Genomic DNA, 24,862 nt, shown 5'->3' on the forward strand with positions numbered 1-24,862 from the left:
TACACCTTATAATTTATTAATCAGCAAAAACTACAGTAAGCAGTGATACAGTATCAACTAAAACTTGTAAAAGTCAGCAAAATTTAAGCAGTTACGAATTATGTATAATATACTAGTTATATATACATAAAAATGACTCAGAAAGCAGAACACTATCTAGGATATTTCAATTATAAGCATAGGACCAATACTTATCATTATTCCAAAACTATTGAAAACTTGAGTTTTATTTTTTTTCAAAAATATTTGATTTTCAAACATTAATATTTTTATAGTAGCTAGATGATATTCAGTATTTAAAGGACTATGGGTAATTTCATTGTTTGTACACCAAAATGAAAATAACGTTACGCCATTGGTTGAATTTCCATTGTTTAAAACGTTTTAAACTAATCACAACGTTTTTGAAAATATTTCCCGGAATGCATAAGATTTTGAATTGCGAATTGCGAATTTAGCTAGTGGTCATTAGGGACTTTTTGTACTAAGTTAGTTTATAAAGTCTCTATGGTTATCTAGTTAAGAAACAGTGTTTTCATCTAAAAAATAAACCAACAAATTATAAAAAATATGTTTTTTTTTATTGTTAGATTTATTTGCGATTGCTTTTAAAAACAACAAAAGGCTTTAAGCATGCGAGTTTATTTTTATAAGCCAGGCATATCACCCTTCAGTTAAATACTGGAGTAAAAGACTGTTCCTAATAATATTGAATTAACGCAATACTAAACAAAAGCACTTAACAATGCTTAAGTACTCATGATTCATTTTAGTCAAAATTTAAGAAATCTGCAGTTTTAAATCAGAATTCATATCCACTACAAGATTATCAATTTTTAATATTTTAAAATTTTGTAAAAAATATGAAAGCTAACTACATGTTTCCTAAAAATATGTTAAAAACAATTTGTGTTCATAGACCAGTGGTTACTCACTGTACTAGTCAACAAAATGTATCAATTTTCAAGAATAATAATGGATATACAGTGCCAAGCTATAAAGTTGTCCTGTTTCCGTAAAATTTACCGAATGTTGTTTCTGTAATAGCAATTCTTTTTTTTAAAAGGTAACAAGATAACAAAATGTTTATTTCTCAATTGATTAATTTAAAAAAAAAACACACATTTAAAAATCAAAAACCAAATTTCAACATAAAAATGTTTTGAATACTGTATATTTTGAATTTTAATAATAAATTTTAGATTTTTGAAATACTAAGGCTTTTCTACCTCAGGCATAGATTACCTTAGCTGGATTTGACAAAACTTTTAGAAATTTTGGTCTTCAATGCTCTTCAACTTCGTACTTTGTTAAGTTTGGCCTTTTTTGGATTCGAGCGTCACTGATGAGTCTTTTGTAGACGAAACGCGCGTCTGGCGTATATACAAAATTTAGTCCTGGTATCTATGATGAGTTTATTTCCATTCTATAACTTTGTTGCCGATTTTAATACATCGTTTCCTAAAAGAATACATATGCCACCTTTGTTTAATAAGTAAACACGGTATTCTTTCACATTCCGGAATACTGAGATTTTCTGAATTATATGCACTCGCTTTGGAAATGGAAATATTTCATTGTTTATATAACAGTTTGTCATACATTTTAATTTGAATTTGTGTATCGTAACTATTATTGAAAAAGATATTTACATGAGATATAGTTGGATAATATTATAAAAGATCAATGTTTAAAAGAAAAATAAATGAAAAAGTAACTGACCAGAAACAAATATTTACATATATGTTTATGTTTTGTTCCCAAGTTCCGACGCAGCGGATAAACAAAGTGTTTTTTTTTTAAACATTTGGTTTAGTAGATAGATAGATTTATACTTTATTCTCTAAAAACTAAATACAAGTTCATTGACACGCAATTGTGTATTAAATATGTACAATAGTAATGGGACACACGTTACAAAACACTTTTAAAAGGTAAAAAAATAGTTTAAACTTAAAAAAAGTATAATGTTATTTACACAAGTTATACAATGTAGTTTTTAGGCATACTAGTCTTAATATACAGCATTCCTCGTTTTTTGTCTTTCTCTGTAACTGTTACATATTCCTAGCTGAAAATACCTGTAATAAAACATAACAATATTTTCAGAGAAGAAGGCGGGGCATGGCAATTTTTGTGGTTAATTTGAATACAAAAATAACTTGCAGTTTTGAAATCTTTCAAAAGTTCAGATATTAGTTGTTCAGCATTTACCTTCATGCTATATGAATGTTACCCTGTACAAATATTCATTAAACATTTACAGTGGCTGTCAACACACAAAAATCAATGTTTATTTTCATTTTTTATGAAGAGATCATCAATGAATTCTTTTGTAGATAAATATAAGGCAAAAAAGCCTGTTTTTCCCTGAAATCCTGAAAATTTAATGAAAATGAATTATTTCCAAAGAATTGTTACACAAATTAAGTTGAAACCTTTATAAAGAAGATATACAAAAATCTGCATTTGTTTATCTTTTAAAACAAAAATGTTTAAGATGTCTTTTTGTATGATACAAAAAAGACAAGAAAAGTTTCAAATAAAAATAAAAATTTAAATATTGTAATACCTTGTCGTTGATGTAATCTGTTGGTTGATCCATAATTTCAGCAACTGTCATCATGAATTTCTGAAAGTGTTTTAATAACATTATCATACTAATAATAAACATTTAGCAAATAATGAGAACAATGTATAATACACAGCAAGATTCTATATAAAAATTAAAAAATTGTCAAAAACAAAAAACTGTATCAAACCTTCTATTGATTGAAATGTTATAAACGTCTAAGGAAATGACTTTATACACATTAACATCGGAGGATTTGCCATTGGTTTAATTGTAGAAAGTATATATCATGTTTTATTACATATTAGGTTGTAGACTAAATTGTGTACACATTCTATTTTTAATATCCCTGTTAGAAAGTGTTTATATTTTTAGAAACACGGTAATACGATATGGGGTAAGTAAAATCCATTTGGGGTGAGATCAAACCCAAATATATATCGTATTAGGTCACTCGAACACCGTGTAACGAATTTATCTTACCGACTCTCTTCATTTATGGTATTTTGACTAGCGGTCTACCAAAGAGACTAAGTCTTCAATACTTAATATAAACGACCTACTTCTATTTGTACATATACAAACAAAATGTCAACAATAACAACTGGTAAGCTTTAAATTTGATTTATGAAATTTATTTCAATCGTTCATTACATGTTTCAATTTCTTCGTCTGTTGAAAACCTTTCAGATTTCTTTTTTGTTTTTGAAAGGGAAGTACCTCCCTAATGCGAACGACAACAACTTGTTAGCTTTGAATGTGTTTTATGAATTTATTTCAATCTTTCATCACCAATGTTTTTGTCTGTTGAAACCTTTAAGATTTCCCCTCAACATCGTGTTGTTTATATAAAGGGAAGTGCCATCTTTTTTGTTTTAAAAGGGAAGTAACTCCTTACTAAACCCATATGGTAACTAACCATGTATGGTTACTAACCCTATATTTTTGTGAATACCATATATCAAATGTACATAGTCACCACGTGCAGTCCTTTAACCAATCATGACCATATAAATATATAGGAGATAAGATAAGTTAAAACATGACCTTTTGATAATTAGAAATATCTTACCAACCGATCACCAAAATTTTGTCAGCCTTTTTAATTCTCAACTTTTATATATATATATATATATAATTACCTTCAGATTCAAATGTCCTTCGAATCCTGTGTACATTGTTTTCATGGAGCTGTGCCTTTTCTGTTCCGAAATGTACATTCTTGAATTTATCGTCAGTTTTGATTTTAATGATAAACATCTCATGGAGTTGTTGCAGGGATATGCTCTGGTCCATTACAATTGTATATGCCACATCTAAAAGGTTATCTAAGATGGCTGCGGCTGTCACTTCATCTGCAAATCTTGGATGACATTGGAGTTCCAACCAGTTTCTACTCTGTGTGCAGTCAGTAATGACATGAATTGAGGTGCTAAATCGTGAATCCACAGAGACTACTTGAACTGGACGTATTCCAAGTTTTGAAGATGTTAGTTCTTGACTTATATCTTTGTCACAAAGGACAGCATGCTTAAATACTGATATGAGAGATCCTCTGTCTTTTGATAAGGACTCAATAACACTGTGAGATATCAAGAATTTAGAAGTTACTAGTTTGATTTCCTTTAAATTTTCAAGAACAAATTCTTGTACTGATTTGTCTTTCTTATCAACATTTGCGATGATTGGAATCAAAGTTTCAAGTGGTCCTTCATACTGTTTGCTACCATCCTCCTCTCGTAGATCCACATTTGTAACGACAGAAGGAGTTTCTGACGTTGACATAAAATGTAACAGTAACTGGTATGCTGTAAGAAATAGGTCTTTAATCGACGAATTGTGAATCAATGTCCATTTGGTTATGTGTTCAATTATTTTACCTTTTATTTCAAGTCTTCTGATAATCATGGTCTGGTCGGATGACTTTGCCTGGTCAAAATTAGGCAGACACATGGGTTGATAGTTGTTGCCAAGTTTTGATCTCCAATATTCCATTTTGGTGTCTGTGCTACAAAGCATTCTTTCAATAACATCGGTTTTTGAGTATTTGTTTTGCTGTAGCTTATTGCTTTCTTTCAACACATCATTGCTTAAAATGGCAAACAAATCATTCACAAATATTTCAATACTTCTGAAGTCAAAGTAAAACCGACGAAAGCGCAAATTCAAAAGTTGTGTGTCGTCCTCTCGTACTGACATGGAGGCAAAAAGGAGTCTTGTTTCCATCAGCTTTTCGGTTTTCTTCATGTTGTTAGTTCTAGTGTTATTGAGTCCCAGATCATGGTCTATAAGAATCTTAAAATCAAACTTTTCACCTGATAAAAGGTCAAGGTTGCGTGGTTGGCGGTAGAATTCTAAATTCAGCTCGCGATGCTTAGCTTCAATATTTTCTAACAATTTCAACATTGTCTCGTTTTGCAGGATTCGATATGTTTCTCCACTATCTATATAGTATTCGGATAACACGAATGGATGCAGCTTTCCGATTTGTTCTAGGCACGTTATCAGGAGATTTGTCTCATGTAAATTCTTTTCCACACACAATTGTATATCAACAAAACTGTCTGCATTTTTCATATCTGTAATTGGATCTACATAGCTTTTTTCGATATCTGTCAAAGGTGTCCTAAAATTTTCAAGTACATTTCGCAATTCACGTAATTTCTGTACAGGAACTTGTCCAGGTTTACTGTTTACAGATTGCAGATGTTCAAGTAACAAATTTGAAATGGACTCTATAGTTGCAGATTCAGCGATAACAGAAACAACAGGGAGTCGTACATGAATACGTTTGTTGATAGAGTTAACAAATTCCAACCCTTTCATTGAATCCATTCCAATGGAAACTAGATTTGTACTTGGCGTCAAGATGGACATTTCAACAGCAAAAACATCTGCTGCTATAACCGAAGTTATCCTGATTGTTTCTTGAATTTGCTTTTTTGTTGACAATTTCAATAAATCATCCGTATCCATCAAAGTATTTGTAAACTGGGAAATTTCTGCAAAAATATCTAATATTCGGAGCTCTCTTAAAATAGGGACTACTCTGGACATAATTGATATGTCTGCCGTTTGTCGATTCACAGTTTTCCAGTCAATGGTTCCACATATTACTTGTGTTGAGTTTTTCATTAGTATATATAAAAAACATTCTCTTATGTCAGTCCTTGTTAATGAATTGTAGCCTTGGGATTCAAAAAATTGTTCAAGACCATCCTTAACTTTCATAAGTCCAAGCTGAAGTGGACCCCAATTTATAGTTTGCCCCGAAAGCCCTGTGCTCTGTCTGTAAAAGGAAACAGCATCCATAAATGAATTCCCTGCTCCATAATTGAGTTGCCCAACATTCCCAAATGCAGATGCTGTTGACGAATGCAGTACAAAATAATCTAAATCCATGTCTTTTGTTACCATGTGTAGATTCCATGTACCTAACACTTTTGGTCGTAGAACTTTATCAAGCTTCAATTCTGTCATATTCAAAATAGTGCCATCGTCAAGAACTGCAGCTCCTTGAAAGACCCCTTTTATAGGTTGATTTGAATACTTCATCTTAATCTTGTCAAAAGCTTTCTTCAAAGATAAGATATCTGTTATGTCAGTTTCTACAAATTCAATCTTGCAGATAAATGTATCCATTAGTGTCCGCATCCATGCAGTTTGTTCATCACTAGGATTTCTACGTCCAAATATAAATACAGCACCACCGCCTAGTTCGCAAATTAATTTCACAATCTCTTGTCCGAGACCGGTTAAACCCCCTACGACAATGTACGACGAATGTTTACCAAATAGATCATTTCGTTTTGATGCAACACCAAGCATTCGAACAGTGTCTTTAATGTCGTTTTTGTCTTTGGTATCGAAACAAAATGTTCTACTATTCCCACATGCTATTGGAATCTTTTGCAGCATACCAACTGCAGTATCTGTGACTAACCATTGTTTAATTAGACAGATTAATTTAGACAAATTGTGTCTTTGTAAAACTTCCTCGTTGTTGACGAGCTTTAGCCTTAAAGATGGACAAACATAGCGTAGTGGTCTTTCATTTGTTCTGCTTATGAGATTTGTGAAAGAAAATATTTCAACTGATGAATGGTTATTTTCAATCAATATTGTTTCCAATTTGTCAACATTTGTTGACAAAAAGATAATTTGCAAAGCTGGTGTAATCCTAAAAGACTCGAGTTCTGCTAAGTTGAAAATGTTCACAGTGGAATCCTGGGGTCTACCTGTGTAATCAAGGATGCACTCTAGAAGATGAACAACATGAATGGTGGCTACAGTCTCATCATATAATATGGCTATTGGATTTAGTTTTGATACTTCATCTGCAATTGAGAAAAACATTGCAATTTGAAGAAGAATTCCAGGTTGATAGTTCGGAAATCGGATTTTTTTCTAAAATACAGTCTTCAGGCACGACTACAAAATTGGATGCATGTACTGGGTAGCATGTGACATATTCTTCATGCAAGTGTACACTGTGTGGCACCTCTAAAGTCTTTAAATTAGTGGTCGACCTATGAATTGATTTACCGCAAGTTTCTGCCGAAAGTAACTGATGTCCATTTGTACAATACAACTTCCAAGGATCATCTCCACCCACGATTTCTGTCAAACTTACTGGAAACCATAACTCGTCTGTATAGGTAGACATTACTTCTAATTCTACTGAGCCTTCATAATTTTTTGACAAGTGTGCGTGTCTGAAAAAAGGCCGAGTTATCTTATTGTATTTCTCTGATTTTAGTTCCAATGCATCATTTGCATTGTATTTGTTCATTCTGAAATTTGGTTCATCAATGGTGCTTCTCATGAGCGTACTTGAATAAATGCATTGTTTCTCAAACTTCAATTCTGAAGGTAGTGACTGTTTATTGTGCTCATTGTTTATTACTTCCTGAAGACAGATCAGGTCAGATTCCTCTTCAAAATCAATAAGAAACAGCTTTGGAAATACTTCTTCTCTCATTAAACATCTGGCCATACCCCATAACTCTGATCCTAGTATATTGACATGGCCATTGTCTTGTAGGTTTACTTTTGGTTGGGTTTGTTTGGTAAGAACATACATAACAACATCTACTTTTTCGTCTATCAACTTTTGACACAATTTTGTTAATATGACACACGAAGTCTTTACCGTATTGAATATATCTTCGGGTGACATATTTTTGCCTAAAAAATCACTGCATCTTGGGCAATAAACGATTTCCGAAATGTTCTGGAAGTTTCCAAATGTTGTCATTACGTAATCATATAAATCCTGCATAACATTGTTATATATTTCATCACTATGCGACGAAACTGTAATGCCTTTTGAATCTGGTAAATACTTTTCCAACATTTGCTGTGCTTTGGCTTCAACTGTAACTATAAGCGCGTTTGAATCAAAGCTATCATTCTCGAATTTCCGATCAAAGCTTACTGGTTGCCATCGCATTTCATAAAATTTGTTTTTCAGTGGATTATCTGGTATATTAGGTGACACATTCTGAAGTTCACATCCTATCATTTCTATTGCCACGTCTCCATTTTCGTTGATTACCAGCATATTCATAGTTGATCCAAAAATATTGGTTTTCACTAACTGTCCAAGAACGTACAATCGTTGCCCTGGTTGTTTATGGACTATAAGGGATTGTATACTCACAGGTACAGAAAAGTCCTTTGTTTTCTCTAACACATTAAGATCAAATGATAAAATAGTTGTTTGAAATGCTCCATCTAAAATAACAGGAATTAAGTTGCTTCTGAACTCCGAGTCAAAAACTTTTGCAGATACTTCCATGGCCACAAGATATTGATTTTCTAAGCGCCTACAGTCTTTGATCACCGAAAGGTCCTCACCATAATGGAATCCGAAATCGTTAAGTTTGGAATAAAATGTCTCTCCTGTAGCATACATTTCTAATTTGGTTTTTAGCCGAGTAATGTTTATAGGACAAGGTGTTGGACGTGTGGCTCTTTTAATTTCAAATTTACATATAGTTTTTTCATTCGATTTTATATCGATCGTCTGGTTCAACTGATCCGCCTGTGTTGTCAATTTTTCAGTGTGATTTTTGTCCACTCGTAATCGATTTACAAAGCGTAATGATATTTCTAGCTCCGATGTAGGTAAATGTAAAAGACATCGTGCAATTTCTAGGGCAATTTCTGCATGAACAGCTCCAGGGGCAATGTGTACTTGTTCTACTATATGCTGGTAAATATAAGGCGTTGTTAAGGGTGTAAATTGAATTGTGAAATCCTTTGAGAGTACGTTTTGCATAACGAAGAGATGTTTTTTTGTATTCTCCTTTATTCCCTTGAGGTTGTTTTTTAATGCTTCAGATGACATCAATACTTTACAGCGGTTAAACTTGTATTGTGGAATATCTGTGAGGCATTCATCTCCGTGAAACATTTGCTCAAACTGTATGTCGTAACCGCATTCAAAGAGACTGGACAGTGCAGATACAAACGTGCGAATCTCATCTGGCTGATTCAAGGAAGGGATGGATACAGCTTCCAAATTTGTTATACTTCGAAGATGCGCTTTAACAACTGGCTTTGGTCCTAGTTCTAGTACAATGTTTTTCTTATTCTCTACCATGGAATTCGATACTGCCTTGGACAAGAGAACCGGTTGTCGTAAATTCTTTGCCCAATACATAGGCGTTGTCATGGAAGAACTTTCTATTTTTTCCCCAGTAACGGTTGATATTATTTCGTATTCTTGTTTCATTGCATTTAAGCTGTCAAGATACTTTGGTAGTTCTGCACTAGCATCATCCATGTGATAGCTGTGATATGCACAGTTAACATCTAGAATTTTCATCAGTGTATTTGGCATTGTCCTCTTAAGGTCTTCCTGCATATCTTCAATCGCTTCTTTGTCTCCTGAGATGACACAGGCTTCTTTACTGCTATACACTGCAATACAGAGTTTGCCTTTATAGGTTTCACATTTCCTCTCAATTTCATCTATGTCGCATTTGCCAACAACCATCATTCGACCACCTTTAGCTTTGCTGGATAAAGAAGAACGATAAAAAATTATTTTGACCGCATCTTTCAAATTTAACACTCCTGCGGCATGAGCCGCTGCCACTTCTCCAACGGACTGTCCTACTATTACATTTGGAAGAATACCGAGTGATCGCCACAAGTGAAACAGTGAAACCTGACATGCAAATATGATCAATGGACCTTTGAACGAATCTGTTAAAAACGAATTCGTAGGATTTTTAATTTCATCGATGATTGAAATTTTGGTATATTGTTGAAGTTCCTCGTCGATTCTTATAAATGTTCTTCGAAAAAATGTATCTTTATTGAGCATTTGCTGACATGTTCCAGTCCAAACTGTTCCAACACCGCCGAAAAAAAAGATCATATTCAGTTCGTTTGACCTTATTGGGAGAATGTTTTGTAGCTTACTTTCTTTATTTAATATTTCTTTGCTAATATCGTGTATTGTTTTGCCAATAATAGCAACTCTGTAATTAAAATGTTCTCTTTTCAACAATGACGTGTAGGAAAGATCCTGGACGTTGTAAGAGTCTGTTCCCAGCTTTAATTTCATATGCTCTAAAGTCTTCATAACAGCTGGAATACTTGTTCCTGATATTGCTATCATACAATAATCAAAGACAGGATCCAAGCGTTCATTAAAATATTTAGTTGGAAATTTTTTCACAATGGCATGACCATTCGACCCACCAAAACCAAATGAATTTATACTGCCATACCTAGCTCCGTCTGGTCTAGCTGGCCATGGTATTGTTGAAGTTGCAACTTTTAAGGCGGTGTTTTTAAAATCGATGTTTGAATTCCCGCTCTTTTCAGTGTAATGCAAAGATTGAACTATTCTACCATGATTTATCATTAAGAGGGTTTTGATCAAACCGGCAATGGCAGCGGCGGATTCTAGATGTCCTATATTGGATTTCACAGATCCCATAGCAATAGTCGGCTCATTGTTGAAATACGGCCCAAAGAATTCAGACAATGCTCTCATTTCTATTGGGTCACCAACTGGGGTTCCGGCTCCTTAAAAATAGAGAGAAATTATGAGGTAAAATTTAAAGAATGCACGTGTTGTCCGGACTAAATATACAACCACTTGCAATTTAAATTATCAGAAAATAAGAAGTAAGCAGCCAAACTATCAGAAACGTTCACATGTTATGACTGATGGTCTAATCATTGTCAAACTATTATCAAATATAACTTCATTCTGTTTGAAAGTACTGGAGCAATATGTGACCAATAATGTAATATTTAAAATATAAAAAAAATAGGAAGCTTAATTCTGACAAATGTAATATCTATTTAGCCCTAATTTTAGAGTGTGAAATAGATTAATCAATTGCATTATAAAGATATTGAGTAAAAAATTAAATTATATTTTAACAGAAGAATTTCAACTTCAGTTAACTCTATGTTGACCATTTCTTTTAAGTTTTAGACAGGCAAACTAAATCTGCCTCCAGCAAATTAATATAATATTTTAAGTCGATTTATGTGAATTTAGTTTATCTATTATCAATTTGTATTCATGATCTCGAGAATTGAATTTATTTTAAGCGAATGATACCATCAAGTGAGCATCAAGTCCGAATTTCAGAACAGCCAAGAGAGACTAAACATTCACTTTCTAGGCGGGGATGCAATCTTGGTTTAAATATATCAACATAATTCAAAAACTCGAAATTTACTATGAAATTTACATAATAAATTTCTTTAAACAATTTTTAACTCAATTTAAATGTCAAGCTATTCCATTAAATCTGCGAATGAAAATATTTTATTTCCTTCTATATGATTATGATTACATTTGAAAAACACCATTCAAGCGCTTCAATGTTTATAGTTATAACAAGTTGAATTCTGATGACTGGCATTACGGGGTCAGTCATTGGATATGCTAGGAAATATTTATGGAAGATCAAGTTGTAATTGTTAGATGTGAATTCATACAACATACCACATTCTTGGCATGAAATGTACATTTATTTTACTCTGAATCATTTTATCATTGCCGCAGATAAAATAGACATGCGTAGTATCAAAAGAATAAATAGTCAATTCAGCAGGAGAACACTACTGGATCTCTCTGAACATGCTGATCTGAAACCCATATTAGACTAATTTTATATGGATCACATATTATAGAATTTGATCAAAGAGAATATTTCCCAAGTTTGAAGTATTACCGAAAGAAATTAAAACATACCGTGAGCTTCGACATACTGTATAATGGAAGGATCCACTTTATATCGTCTATATACATCTTCAAGAAGGACTCGTTGCTGTTTTGAAGATGGTGCGATTATAGGAGTACTTGTTTTTCCATTTTGATTACATCCGCATGCTATAGTGCCCCATATCTTATCTTTATCTGTTAGTGCCTAAAAATGAAGTTTTCAAACTTAACTGTTATGCAGATGTTATGTGTATGATAAATATTTATAAGATTTCCCCCAACGAATGATCAATCTAATAAAAGGAGACGGTATGAATAAGTCTCTCTCTTGGTTTCTTGAATTCAAAAAGTATTATCAATCTTACTACCAAATATGCTCCATCAGATTTTCATATGCCATAGTATGTCGGACATCAGTATTTATATTTTGAGCTTGTCTAACAGATTGCACAAGGCTGCAACAAACTGTCCCACAAAACAACATATAAAAACCGGCAAAAATAGCCACTTTTTGAGATCACATAATAAATATTTATAAATGAGTAACAGCTTTACTTATATTTGAATGTTTACATATGATGTTTATTGCTGTGTCAGCGGCAATAACAGAGGGGCGAAAGATACCAAAGGGTCTTTGAAACTCATCGATAGAATATAACTTATATTAGGCATTAACCATAAATCCTAGGTAATACGTTTACATGGTTTAGTTGATGTGTACATTCGGTGAAATATTCTTGAGATTGGGAAATTTAATAATTCTAAATGTTAATGTACATTCATTTAACAGATATTCTCATGTTAGTATGTACCAAATGTATTAAACGTATTTTATATTTTATTCTCATTTAAATTAAGACATTGCAAAAGCGTACGTCTATTGATTAGGTATGTAAGATAAATGTATAGTTTATTGCCGCTAAAATATACTTACTTTCAATTGTATGATGATTTTATTATAACCAAAATGCTATTAAACAAAACGAACCTGATTGAGTTTTTTCAAAACTATAACTCCACAACCTTCTCCCCTAACATAGCCTTCTACGTCGTCTGCAAATGGATGACTTTTTCCAGAAGGGGATGTCATCTTAGCTTTAGCCAATACTATGAAGATACCTGGAGATAAAATGCTGTTTACGCCGCCACAGATTGCCATGTCGCATTCGCCTAAAAGTATAGTATATTTTTGTTATAATCAAATGTGATTTATGTTATATAATTCAATTAAAATTCAAATATTTTTTGCCATATAAACTTTATCAATATTAAGTTTGTGACAAATACAAAATAAGTAGACAGTATAACTAAAATTTACATAATAATGTAGACACACAATGTACTTAGTATTCTAATAACAAGATCTGTATGATAAAATGGACATTTAATTTGCTTAAAAGGTACAGAACTCAGAGTATTCGCTGTTACTCAAAGCTATCTGTATACTTTTGTATTCTATGACAGTTGTGTTTAATTTTTTCGTTGAATTTACCCTTTTACCATGTTTACCTCACGTCAGTTCTAAACGACTTCCCTTTTTTTAATTTGCCTTGGAGTGAAGTATTAATCATTGTTAATGTTATAATTTTCAAACCTCAGAAGAATCCGTTTACGCCATAGTTTATATTATTTAATAAATACATTACATGTATGTTTCAGAAGAATCCATTATTTTTATTGAAAACAACGCTTGTGAGTCATACGTAAAAAGTTTAACAGTCATGATGACACGTGCTATCACAAAAAAGTGCACAGGTTATGCTGTAGAGAAAAAAAGTATACAAATCGATTTTTCATGATCATAGGGAACAAATGTTATTATAAGTATTGAATGCTTCTTTTTAGTAATTTCACAGGGTTGTAAAAGCGTTGACCGTGCGCTAATTTTAAGAATGAAGCGCGGAAGCGCTTTATACAAAATGTACTTCGGTGAAGAAGAAAAAAGCATTCAATTCTTTAGTGAATTGGCTGCAGTTATATAGCAGAACAAATGCAAGGGTTTACCCTGCATGAAATAGATAAACTTATTTTAGCAGGAAGGATAACAGAGTTTGTTTATTTTACTATGTTGACTGTCGACTGTCTGTTACAACAATAAAAATCAAGTAATTTGATATATTATAATCTTAAAAGAAATATTTGTCTAAAATAAATCTGTTGTTGTGAATCAATAACTATTTTGTAAAATTGATGAAGAACGCAAATACCTACCAAAAGTTCAAGTAAGATGATAATGAAAATAAGCATTAGTAAGGACAAAAAACATTGTGAAAGTGACATTTTCATTGTAATATATGCACAATAAATAAAACTTCAGGAGAATACGAACAAAACAGATCAATATATTGTTCAGCACTTTCATATTCTTCTAAAGTTTGTAATTCAGCTGAATATTTCTGCTGTAACATGAAAGAAGTAATAGTTATAAAAACCTGAACGAATTGCTTGACATCCCATATAAACAGCTGTCATTGATGACGAACATGCCGTGTCCACCGCCAATGAAGGTCCACGCAGGTCATAATGATTTGAAATTCTGTTTGCGGTAAGAGAAGAATTGATACCAGTCACCATTGTGCTATTGGACTCACTACGGCAACTTGCAGCTCCACACATCATGTCATTATTGGTAACTCCTTCAAATAGAAAATTGAATGAACTTGTTGATGCGTTAGGAGCGGATCAAGCCCTCTAAAAAAAGGGAGGTCACAAACCTGGATAAAAGGGGGTTCCAACCATATGTCACTATTCAAATGCTTTGATCGTCCTAAAAAAAGGGGGTTCCAACCCCGGAACGCCCCACCCCCTTTCTGGATTCGCCACTGTGCTTACCACAGGAATAAATCTAAATTGTGATAATCAATAGATTATAAAAAAATAATAAAAAATCAGTCTGGGCTGGGATGAGTGTTTCACAAAAATATATATCTAGCTTTTCGACGTTTGTAGAATATTTCTGATTATAAAGTATTTTGAACCGAACCTCAATGAAGATACGAAATGCTTTGTTATTTAATCAATAAAATTGCACTATGATAATTTAAAACTATAATAATAATAGATCATCCCTAGTTTTTGGTGGGGTTCGTCTTGTTTATTCTTTAGTTTTCTATGTTGTGTTATGTGTACTTTTGTTTGTCTGTTTGTCCTTTTAATTTTTAGCCATAGCGTTGTCATTTTATTGTCGATTTATGAGTTTGACTGTCCCTCTGGTATCTTTCGTCCCTCTTTTAGAAAAACCTTCCTTTATATATAGAAATAGTATAAAGTCGATGGTGAGTTGTCTCAAAGTTTTAATATTATCAGATCTTTCAGTTTGTTATTGCCGTATATGTAACAGGGATATTTAATCCTTTGGTGATATAACTTTTAAAGTCTAGATGCTGATGAACATATATATTAAATTTATAAAAATACAACCAAAAATTGCTAGATATTCGTGTTTGAATCTTTTAGCCTCTGTCTTGTTCTGCAGGCAATTTGGTTTTTCAAAACAGTTTCACATACTAAGATTTGAATTCAGCAGGTAACGTATTTGTAAATAATATCCTTACCAATATACACTCCAGTATTTGACCCTTTCATGTTCTGCATTGTAAATCCTCCATTTTCCAAAGCCGAATGGGTAACTTCTAGTGTTAAGCAAGTTTGAGGATTTATCCATCCTGCTTCGTTGTCGCCAATTCCAAAAAACTTGTTGTCCCACTTGTCAAATCTGATAAAAAAAGTAAATATTAATTATACGTCGCTGTAATATCTATGTAGGAAATATGTGTCTACCTTGCACCGTATAATTTGCTTGATCATTATGCTAACCTATTTACTAACAGAGCATTTAGCTAATATAACAAATTTTGTTTTATCTAAATGTTTGGTCCTTTTAGAAATGAGGTGTTGATGGCTTTCCTAAGACTAAAGTTCTGTTACAAGTAGGTTTTTGTGTGATTTGACATTTGCAGTCCGCCGTCTAATACACCAATTGGAATATGTATTGCTTGATTTGCTAGCATCATTTTTAAAGATAATATGCAAAAATGTTGACACTAGTCTTTCTTTTTAGGTCAATAAGAGTGGGTCAATTTTGATATTCTTAAATTTTTTGTATCTTTTAGATAACATGATGTAACGCTAAATGTTTATTGGCTGGAAATTAAACTAAAGTCGTATTGCCAGATATTTTCTCCAAAAGTAGCTTACTCATCAATAAGTCCAGCATATTTTACGCTATTTTTCCAGCTTTCATCAGTTTCTGTGTAGTCTATTTCATCCACATTCCACCGTTCGTTTGGGACCTCTTTAATGTGGTCCTCGCCATTTATAAGTATCCTCCAAAATTCATCAATGCTATCGGCCCCAGGAAAGCGGCATCCTATTCCAACAATTGCTACAGCCTCATCCCCGTCCATTGTCACTTATACCAAATACTTCATAATATGCAAACCTCAATATGACACTCTGTAATAGAAAAAAAGGTTAACTGAATATCTTCAAGTTACAAAATATTATCACTGACACATTGCGTTCCCTTTGTTAAGATTTATCTCTCGATCTATAATTATAAATGTTCTACTAAAGCCCCGGCCAAACCTAACCGGATAGTGCGAACGGACGCCGAACGGATAATTTTTTTCCAATCCATTCATACCGTTAGAACTCCGTTGTTATCCGTTATACGTCCCTCCATATCCGTCCGTCCATATCCGTTTCATGTCCGTTAAATGTCCTTTTTATCCGTCGACGTTCGTTCGGTCCGGTGGAAAATTTTGAGCATGTTCAAAACTTTGAACGGACGTCCAACAGATGAAGTGTCCATTGAACGTCTGGTAGTCGTCCGTATTAAACGGTACTTTCCGTTCTATGTCCGTTTTGTATCGGTTACTTGTCCATTATTAATCCGTTAGAGATCCGGTAGACAGGTTCACTAATGGACTTCTACTACCGGACGTAAAACGGATGATGAACGGATGTGAAACGGACATTAACTGAAGGATAACGGATAAAACGGATACATACCAATTGAAAAATTTCGCGTCAGAAAAAGCAATTGTTGGCATTACCTTAGTATCATGAATATTTTTGGCTCAACTTCTGAATCATGGTCTGTCAACGTTATTGTTTTTTTTCTGACATTTTTTACTTTTCCTTTTCTATCCCTACCATTTGGCGGCATATTGAAGAATTAAACCAGTTACACGGAAACTTTTTTATTATTGAAAGGCAAGATATTTTGTATTTACATTAATAATTATTGCCGCGTTTAATTTTCTGCTTGATTCATCCGTTGTATCCGGTACACTTCCGTTATGTGTCCGTTTTATAAGGTACTTGTCCGTTGTATGTACGTTTGACATCCGTTCCGTCCGGCACGTTTCCGTTTTTCGTACGTTGTATGCCCTGTATGTGTCCGTTAGACATTTGTTACACGTCCGTTTTACTTGGTCAGTACACCAACGGACTCCTAACGGATACAAATTTTGTCAACGGAAAACTTTTTTCATCCATTTGGCGTCCGTTCGAGCTACCCGGAGAGGTGTGACCAAAGCTTTAGAGTGTAACATCTTAACTTTGGTAAAAGGTAATACCATAACATCGAAGCTTGTTTGGAATTTAAAATGCTACCTCAAAGGGAAACTGCACCAACTGTCGTCTAAACAATTTTCTTTTAAGGACATTATTTTTTTTATCTTGCCTTACAACTAGAAATTGATAACGAGGAACAGTTGAAGTAAATTTTAAGACAAATGAGTCGATTTCAGCTTCTCAATTGTGAACTTTCTCTTTTTATGTTGCAACATTTTAGCAGATTTTGCTTACGGAGTATATATCTTCTAGTTGATACGATGTAACAGGGTTTTTTATTTCGTATCATGATTTCCTTGATAGAGAGTTGCAACTCACAAAGCAGCTATTAAACCAAAAATTTCAAGTGGTGAAGATGAAACCATTTATTCGTAAATTTTATGGAGGATATCACGAGTTTGTTGACAATTATGGAATATTTGTTTTACAGATGACAATGCATATGTTTCAATTGTTGCAAGTATAACCCCGTCCCTTTTCCCCGACTGTGACGTACTGAATAAAGAATTTTGACGGGTTTGTAATAATTCGATCAATACGACGAGTGCACCATTTGGAGCATGATCTATCCCTTCAGGAGCACCTGAGATCACCCCTATTTTGGTGGACTTTGTGTTGCTCAGTCTTTAGTTTTCTATGTTGTTTTATGTGTACTGTTGTTTTTCTGTCCTTTTCATTTTTTAGCCATGGCGTTGTCAGTTTATTTTTTACTTTAGTTTGAATATATCTTTGGTATCTTTTGTCTCTTTAATATGCCGAGCCACTTCCTGTATACACTCTAAAAGCTAACTATGATACTGAATACATGTATTTAAAATAAGACAAAATGTTGCTGACACAAAAGAGTTCAAAGGTGTTGTAGACAATACATGATCATATATGATATACATTGACCAATGAACCGTATGTTTAAGGTCCCGTAGTGTTATGATCCTTTTTGCTTAAAACAGACGTATTGTTGAATAACAGAACAAATGGACGTAATGTCAAACTCCAAACATATTGATGAGCTGGAATTTAAAAGACATACAAGACTAACAACGGCCAAATTCATTTAAATTAACCTGTGGCAGTGCTATTATAATAAAATTTAGAATGAACTCTTTTTGAGTTTGACTTTAATGCATATGCTTAACCTACAATGTTAGATATAGATGATGATACGTACATCGAGATACATTCGAGCGAATTAATGTTTGGTACTCCATTATTAAGGGTTTTCCCCATCCCCTCCTACTTTTCTGTCGTTGCTTTTGAAGATATCAGGACTTTAATTGGACACATTATAGGTAGATTTCATTATGATGTGTTACCATTTGAGGCAACGTAGGATTTTATCATCCCCTTTTATAGTTGTATCCCATTGATACAATATCTTTTGCTTGCATATATCTTTAAAATTGTTACATATATAATCGATCTCAAAGTCGATATTCAATAAACTACATAAACACAAGCTCTAGTGAGCTTTTCAATTCGACTTAATAACAAAATACAATACACACATACAAAAGTCATGAAAACAACACAATTTTAACACCAAAAATTATAAAATTGGCACAGCCAGTAATATCAAATCCTATTAAAAGTTTAGTTAATAAATTAATTTCAAGCTCAATTTTTCCTGATAATCTTAAAGCTGCTCAGGTTTCCCCACTTTTTAAAAAAGAATAACTCTCTTGATAAAGAAAACTATAGACCTGTAAGTGTGTTATCATGAAATTTTGACTTGAATGTATAATTTTTGTATACACTGCAGCTGTGCTATTTGCGCAGTCAAATTGCATTGACTGTATAATCTTTTTTTATCATTTTTTTATGTACAGTCACTGTGAAGAGAACGTGAGTAGATCGTAACCCTTGGCTAGCGAAGATGCTGACTACTACACTTTGTTCATCAGTTTCAGTGAAGCGTAATACAAGTGGATTCCAGTTTTATGTGACCGGTTGACAATTCGTTTTCGCTGAGTTTTAATTATGACGCCATTCCCGGAATTTTTACGTCATTCGGTCCAAATTCAATAATGATGCTTTTTATTCTTAATATTTCATCTGGAACCATATATTTAGAATGGCCATGAATTTGTCATATTAGAATAAAAATAATTCATTTGGGTTATTTTTAGACATGGTATTCCCCATCTGCCATGGTATTTGCTAGGGTATTTCCCATCTGCCATGGTATTTGCTAGCAAATACCCCGGTACATGGAATTCCCTTATGGCAAATACCCCGGCAGAGAAAAGAAAATCTCAATATATAGAAATTGGTGAAAAATATCATGTTTCTCATCCAATCAAAATACAGCATTATTACATTAGGTGACAAATTCCAGGCTATAGCCATTGGAAAAAAACAAATAAAACATAATTTGATATTTAGTTTAAATGGAAACAAAATTTCTTGAAAGAAAATGTTAAACTTCTTGGAATAACTATAGATTGATCATTCGGTCTTAAATTTTAACAATCATATATCTGAAATATGTAAAAAGGCATCAATACAATTAAATATTCTAAAACGTATTGGTAAATATTTAAACAGGCTAGGTAGGTTAACAGCATACTACTCATTCATTCTTTCGAATTTTAACTATTGTCCAGTAATTTGGCACTACTGTAGTGAAAAAATTAAAATGGAAAAAAATCAAGAAAGAGCTCTTAGATTCATTTATGAAGATCATGATATTCCTTACGAAAAACTGCAAGAAAAATCTAAATTACCATCTTTAAAAATAAGAAGAATAAAAACAATTGCAATAGAAACATTTAAAATAATTCACAAAAAAAGTCCGAGCTACCTTCATGATTTGATTGATATAAAAATTAACAAGTATGATTTAAGATCACAGGAAACAGCAGTACTCCCAAGAGTTCGAACTACTAAGTATGGCTTAAGATCGTTTCGCTATAATGCTGCACAAATCTGGAATGAGCTACCGAACCATTGTCGAATGGAAACATCTTTTGACCAATTCAAAAAATTGGAACAAATATGGGATCCAAGTAACAGCTCATGCCAGTGCAGTGCATGCATATAGTGTTTATGCCTGTTTTATTTTACTTTTATTTTTTGTGTGACTATATGATTTGTGCAATCTTATTATTAACTTGTGCTATGTTTTAAGTGTACTATATGCTTTTAACTTATATATGTCATTTATAGATGGCAATGTTGATACACATAAACAGTAATTTTGTTATAAACCATTGGGTTGTATTTCCCTTGAAATATTAAAAACAATACTTTAACAAGAGTGCACACGCTGAAATGTCTCGCCTTCTTTATTAATCATTGATATTATGTTGATAGTCCTAAATATAAAGCTTTATTAAAACTGTCAAATAAACTTTACATTAACCAAGATAACTGAACATTGACCAATGAACCATGAAAATGAGGTCAAGGTCAGATGAACCATGCCAGGCAGACATGTACAGCTAACAATTCTTCCATACAACAAATATAGTTGACCTATTGCTTATAGATTAAGAAAAACAAACCAAAACACAAAAAGTCAACAATGAGCAATGAACCGTCAAAAATGAGGTCAAGGTCAAATAAAACCTGCGCTACTGACATATAGATCATAAAATATTTCCATACACCAAATATAGTTGATTTATGGCATATAGTATTAGATAAAAACACCAAATCACAAAAACTTTACTTTGACCACTGAACCATGAAAATTAAGTCAAGGTCAGATGACACCTGCTAGTTGGACATGTACACCTTACAGTCCTTCCATACACCGAATATACTAGACCTATTGCTTATAGTATCTCAGATATGGACTTGACCACCAAAACTTAACCTTGTTCACTGATCCATGAAATGAGATTGAGGTTAAGTGAAAACTGTCTGACGGGCATGAGGACCTTGCAAGGTACGCACATATCAAATATAGTTATCCTATTACTTATAATAGGAGAGAATTTAACATTACAAAAAATCTGAATTTTTTTTTCAAGTGGTCACTGAACCATGAAAATGAGGTAGGTCAAGGACATTGGACATGTGACTGACGGAAACTTCGTAACATGAGGCATCTATATACAAAGTATGAAGCATCCAGGTCTTCCACCTTCTAAAATATATAGCTTTAAAGAAGTTAGCTAACGCCGCCGCCGCCGCCGCCGGATCACTATCCCTATGTCGAGCTTTCTGCAACAAAAGTTGCAGGCTCGACAAAAACTATATTTCTAGACCCGAAAATCGAAAAGACATGGGACCTTCACCAGTAATCTTAAGTTTATATGTCTTTTCATTTCGTCCGAGGTCAAAGGTCATAGAGTGCTAACAGTTTTTACGCTTAAATTTCAAGCTTGAAAGTTGAAAAGACGATAACAAATAGCTGAATCTAAAGCGTATACGATAGATGTATGCAGATGTGGTATGAATGACAATGAGACAACTCTCAATCCAAGTTTCAATTTGTAAAAGAAAAACCATTATAGGTCAAAGTACGGTCTTCAACACGGATGTTTATTTCTAAGAGCTATACATCTATTTATAAGACCCAATGTGTCCAAAATTAATGACGAGAAAATTCTGAAAAGGGGCACTAGCTGTCAAATTCATGTTCACCTATTTGACTAAAATTCTCATATTTGATTTATAACAATGTAAAACAATTATACAAATTATACAAAGTATAAAATAAACAATTTAAAGGCATGGGCTCGATAATATATGGCTTCTTTTTGTGCTATTTTAGTCTAGACGCCATCTAAGGAAGCAACCATTTAACTCCCAAAAAAAAGGGGGAGGGGTATGAGTTTTTTTCTGAGTTAGAAATATTTTGCGAACAAACTTAATTAGTTTTTCGACGCTTTCGATCATTTTTTTTCAAAGTTTTACACTATGAGATATGGGCAAAATCTGCAATCAGAATATTTTGTTTGTATCTGCTTTTGATATCCCAAAATTTCTTAAATTGGATTTTTTTTTGTACAAAGTTTGCTCGTGGTATAGAACCACTTATCCAGGACGGGTTTGAAAGAAACCGATATCAAAACAAGCCAAATATTTCACCTATTGGCAAAGATAAAGCTATGCATAGGAACGAATGTGTTTAAAGATTCGTAAGGGTTCCACGGAACCCAGTGTCTCGCCTACTTAATGAACCTAATAAATGTTTTCCAAGAACCTAAACTGCAGTCTGTATGTAATGTTAAGTGGAAGAAAAACTAAGTCCATATATATTTAACCGGTGCATTACGTCTGCGCGCATTAGCATTACATTTGCGGGCATTTATTTGACAGGTAAACTAAGGTAAATACATGTAATAATACTTTTTTAATAATTAATTTATTCAAATATTTACAAGTTCAAGTTTCTCTTCCGTTAGTCTAAGTCCCCTACTCACAAACAAGGAGGTGGAAGTGGTATTTCAAGCAGGATTTAGACGTCCGTTTAATTATATTCTGTCAATACGGAAATTAAATTCATTGTATACTATGAATGATTTTTACCCGGTTTGTAACAGAAAAACGAAACTCCTTTTTATGCCTTGACGCAACTTAACATATCAATACTTATATTGGAAATATATCTTTACAAAAGTTACTTCTAGATACTAGCTTGTGATCATAGACAAGCTTCTATCCAAGTTTGATAGAAATCCAGGATAGTTAATGTAAGATATTAAAATTAAAAAAAAAAACAACAGAGTAAAGGTAATGTTAACTAGCAGAAAAACTCCAAAGTCCAACTAGAGGTGAAATATGAATATACAAAAAGAATTTGTTTTTACACATTTTTTCTTCTTCTGAATACCATCTTCTAATCAAAAACAAGCTTTTGTCCAAGTTTGGTAAAAATCCAGGATAGTTTAGGAAAGTTATAAAATTTTAAAAACTTTAACCACAGAGTGATTGTAAGGTTAACTGGCAGAAAAACTAGGTCAATTTATAAGTAAAATACGGGAAAACAGGATTTTTGTTTACAAAATTTATATTTGGATACTATCTTCTGATCATTATTATAAACAAGCTTCTGTCCAAGCTTGGTAGAAATCAAGGATAGATTAAGGAAGTTCTTAAAATTTCAAACACTTTTACCACAAAATGAATATCTATGAACGACACCGACGACGCCAACGACGGATTGTAGGATCGCTACGTCTCGCTTTTTCAACAAAAGTCGAAGGCTCGACAAAAAGCAGGACCTAATTGACTTTTCTTCTATTTAATTTATAGGGTCAAAGTTAAGAATTTGTAAATACCTTCTAGAATTTGATAGGTAAAGAATCTGTATAATGTACCTGAATGTTTTAATTACTAATGATGTATGTTTCATAAAATTGAAAACGTTTTCAGGGCTTTGTAATGCTGTTAAAGAAACGTTAGATAAAATATCTTTCAAAATTTTCCATTCTTATTTTTTTGTTATGGTATAAACTTAAAAGGAGTAGGTCCGGTAAGGACCGATTTTGGCCTCAGATTTCAGGTTCATCTGACGAAAGATTTTGACCACTTTTTAAACACTTAAGTGTCTATTTCATTTGAATTAATTAGTTTATGTGAAAGATTTTAACAGATTTAATGATTAAAAACGATCCGATTAAAGCTCAAATATGAAAAATCTACCTAATATGCCGGAAAATGTCACTTTTCAGATGGTTTTTGGTAAAAATGAAAGTTGCCGCATCCGTGTTCATCCTCAACCTTTATATATGTTATGTATTATCATAAAATACAACTTACATTTCAATATTAACATTGAACACGAATGCGGCCACTTTCGTTTTACACGAAAACCGTCTAAAATTTAACTAAAATGCTAGAATTATGAGGATTTCAGTAATTTAACATGACTTAATGGTGCTAGTACCGGATATATGTGCATTGTAATGTCAAAAACAGCCCATATTTATGTAGCAGGAGCATTCTACTGTCCAATAAATAACTAAAGGTTTACATTTTAACAATTTTGTAAAACTGCTATATTTTGGAGCCAAAAAAGGGTCTTACTGAACCTACTCCTTTGCGAAATTTTATGAGGACTATATGTTAGACATATATCTGAGTTTATTTGACATGTTTAAATTAAGACTTTGCTTTGAAGTATGTCATAATTGATAAAGTAAACAGACGCTTCTAAACTTTTAGAACCTTTTAGGAATTGTTCAATTTCAACTATATAATGGAAGTAGATGTTGAAAACAAAACTTAATAATTCTTCTTAAATATTTTAAGAGAACGTGCAATTTTAAATTGCCAAGACAACTTTTAAAAGTTAATCATCAAAGTAGTTATCCTTTATTCTTAAACATGTTTTAATACAGATGTTTTCTTTTTCAAAATAAAACCAAACACAGTTGTTACAAAAATAACCGAGTATCTCTCTTTTCTGCGGTTTGAATTATTTTGTGTACAAATAAATAAATAACTCTAGATGAAAGTTTGAACTTACCCTATACACGTGCTCAGACGTCAGAGTTTTCCACCAAGTTTGATATCTGATATGTTTATAACGGTAATAAAAAAAACTGATTTTTGTG

At 32.8% G+C, this 24,862-nt stretch overlaps 1 protein-coding gene across 1 annotated transcript; it reads right to left on the reverse strand.

The window, feature by feature from the left end:
- Positions 1-24,862, reverse strand: LOC143044253 (uncharacterized). Its single transcript, XM_076216181.1, has 9 exons — positions 24,775-24,862; positions 15,972-16,229; positions 15,329-15,489; positions 14,207-14,410; positions 12,763-12,944; positions 11,805-11,979; positions 3,715-10,618; positions 2,573-2,632; positions 1-2,081 (listed from the first exon to the last, which is right to left on the reverse strand). The coding sequence occupies exons 7-8, from the start codon at positions 6,926-6,928 to the stop codon at positions 2,610-2,612; spliced, it is 3,237 nt and encodes a 1,078-aa protein (XP_076072296.1). The 5' UTR covers positions 6,929-10,618; positions 11,805-11,979; positions 12,763-12,944; positions 14,207-14,410; positions 15,329-15,489; positions 15,972-16,229; positions 24,775-24,862; the 3' UTR covers positions 1-2,081; positions 2,573-2,609.

Source organism: Mytilus galloprovincialis, chromosome 9 (assembly GCF_965363235.1).
Source record: "Mytilus galloprovincialis chromosome 9, xbMytGall1.hap1.1, whole genome shotgun sequence".
NCBI classification, from domain to species: domain Eukaryota; kingdom Metazoa; phylum Mollusca; class Bivalvia; order Mytilida; family Mytilidae; genus Mytilus; species Mytilus galloprovincialis.

Coding starts and splice junctions, on each gene's coding strand:
- LOC143044253 (XM_076216181.1), bottom strand. CDS start 6,928: ATGTTTTTCTCAATTGCAGATGAAGTATCAAAACTAAATCCAATAGCC. Junction 2,633..3,714: donor AAGGACATTTGAATCTGAAG/GTAATTATATAT, acceptor AAACACTTTCAG/AAATTCATGATGACAGTTGC.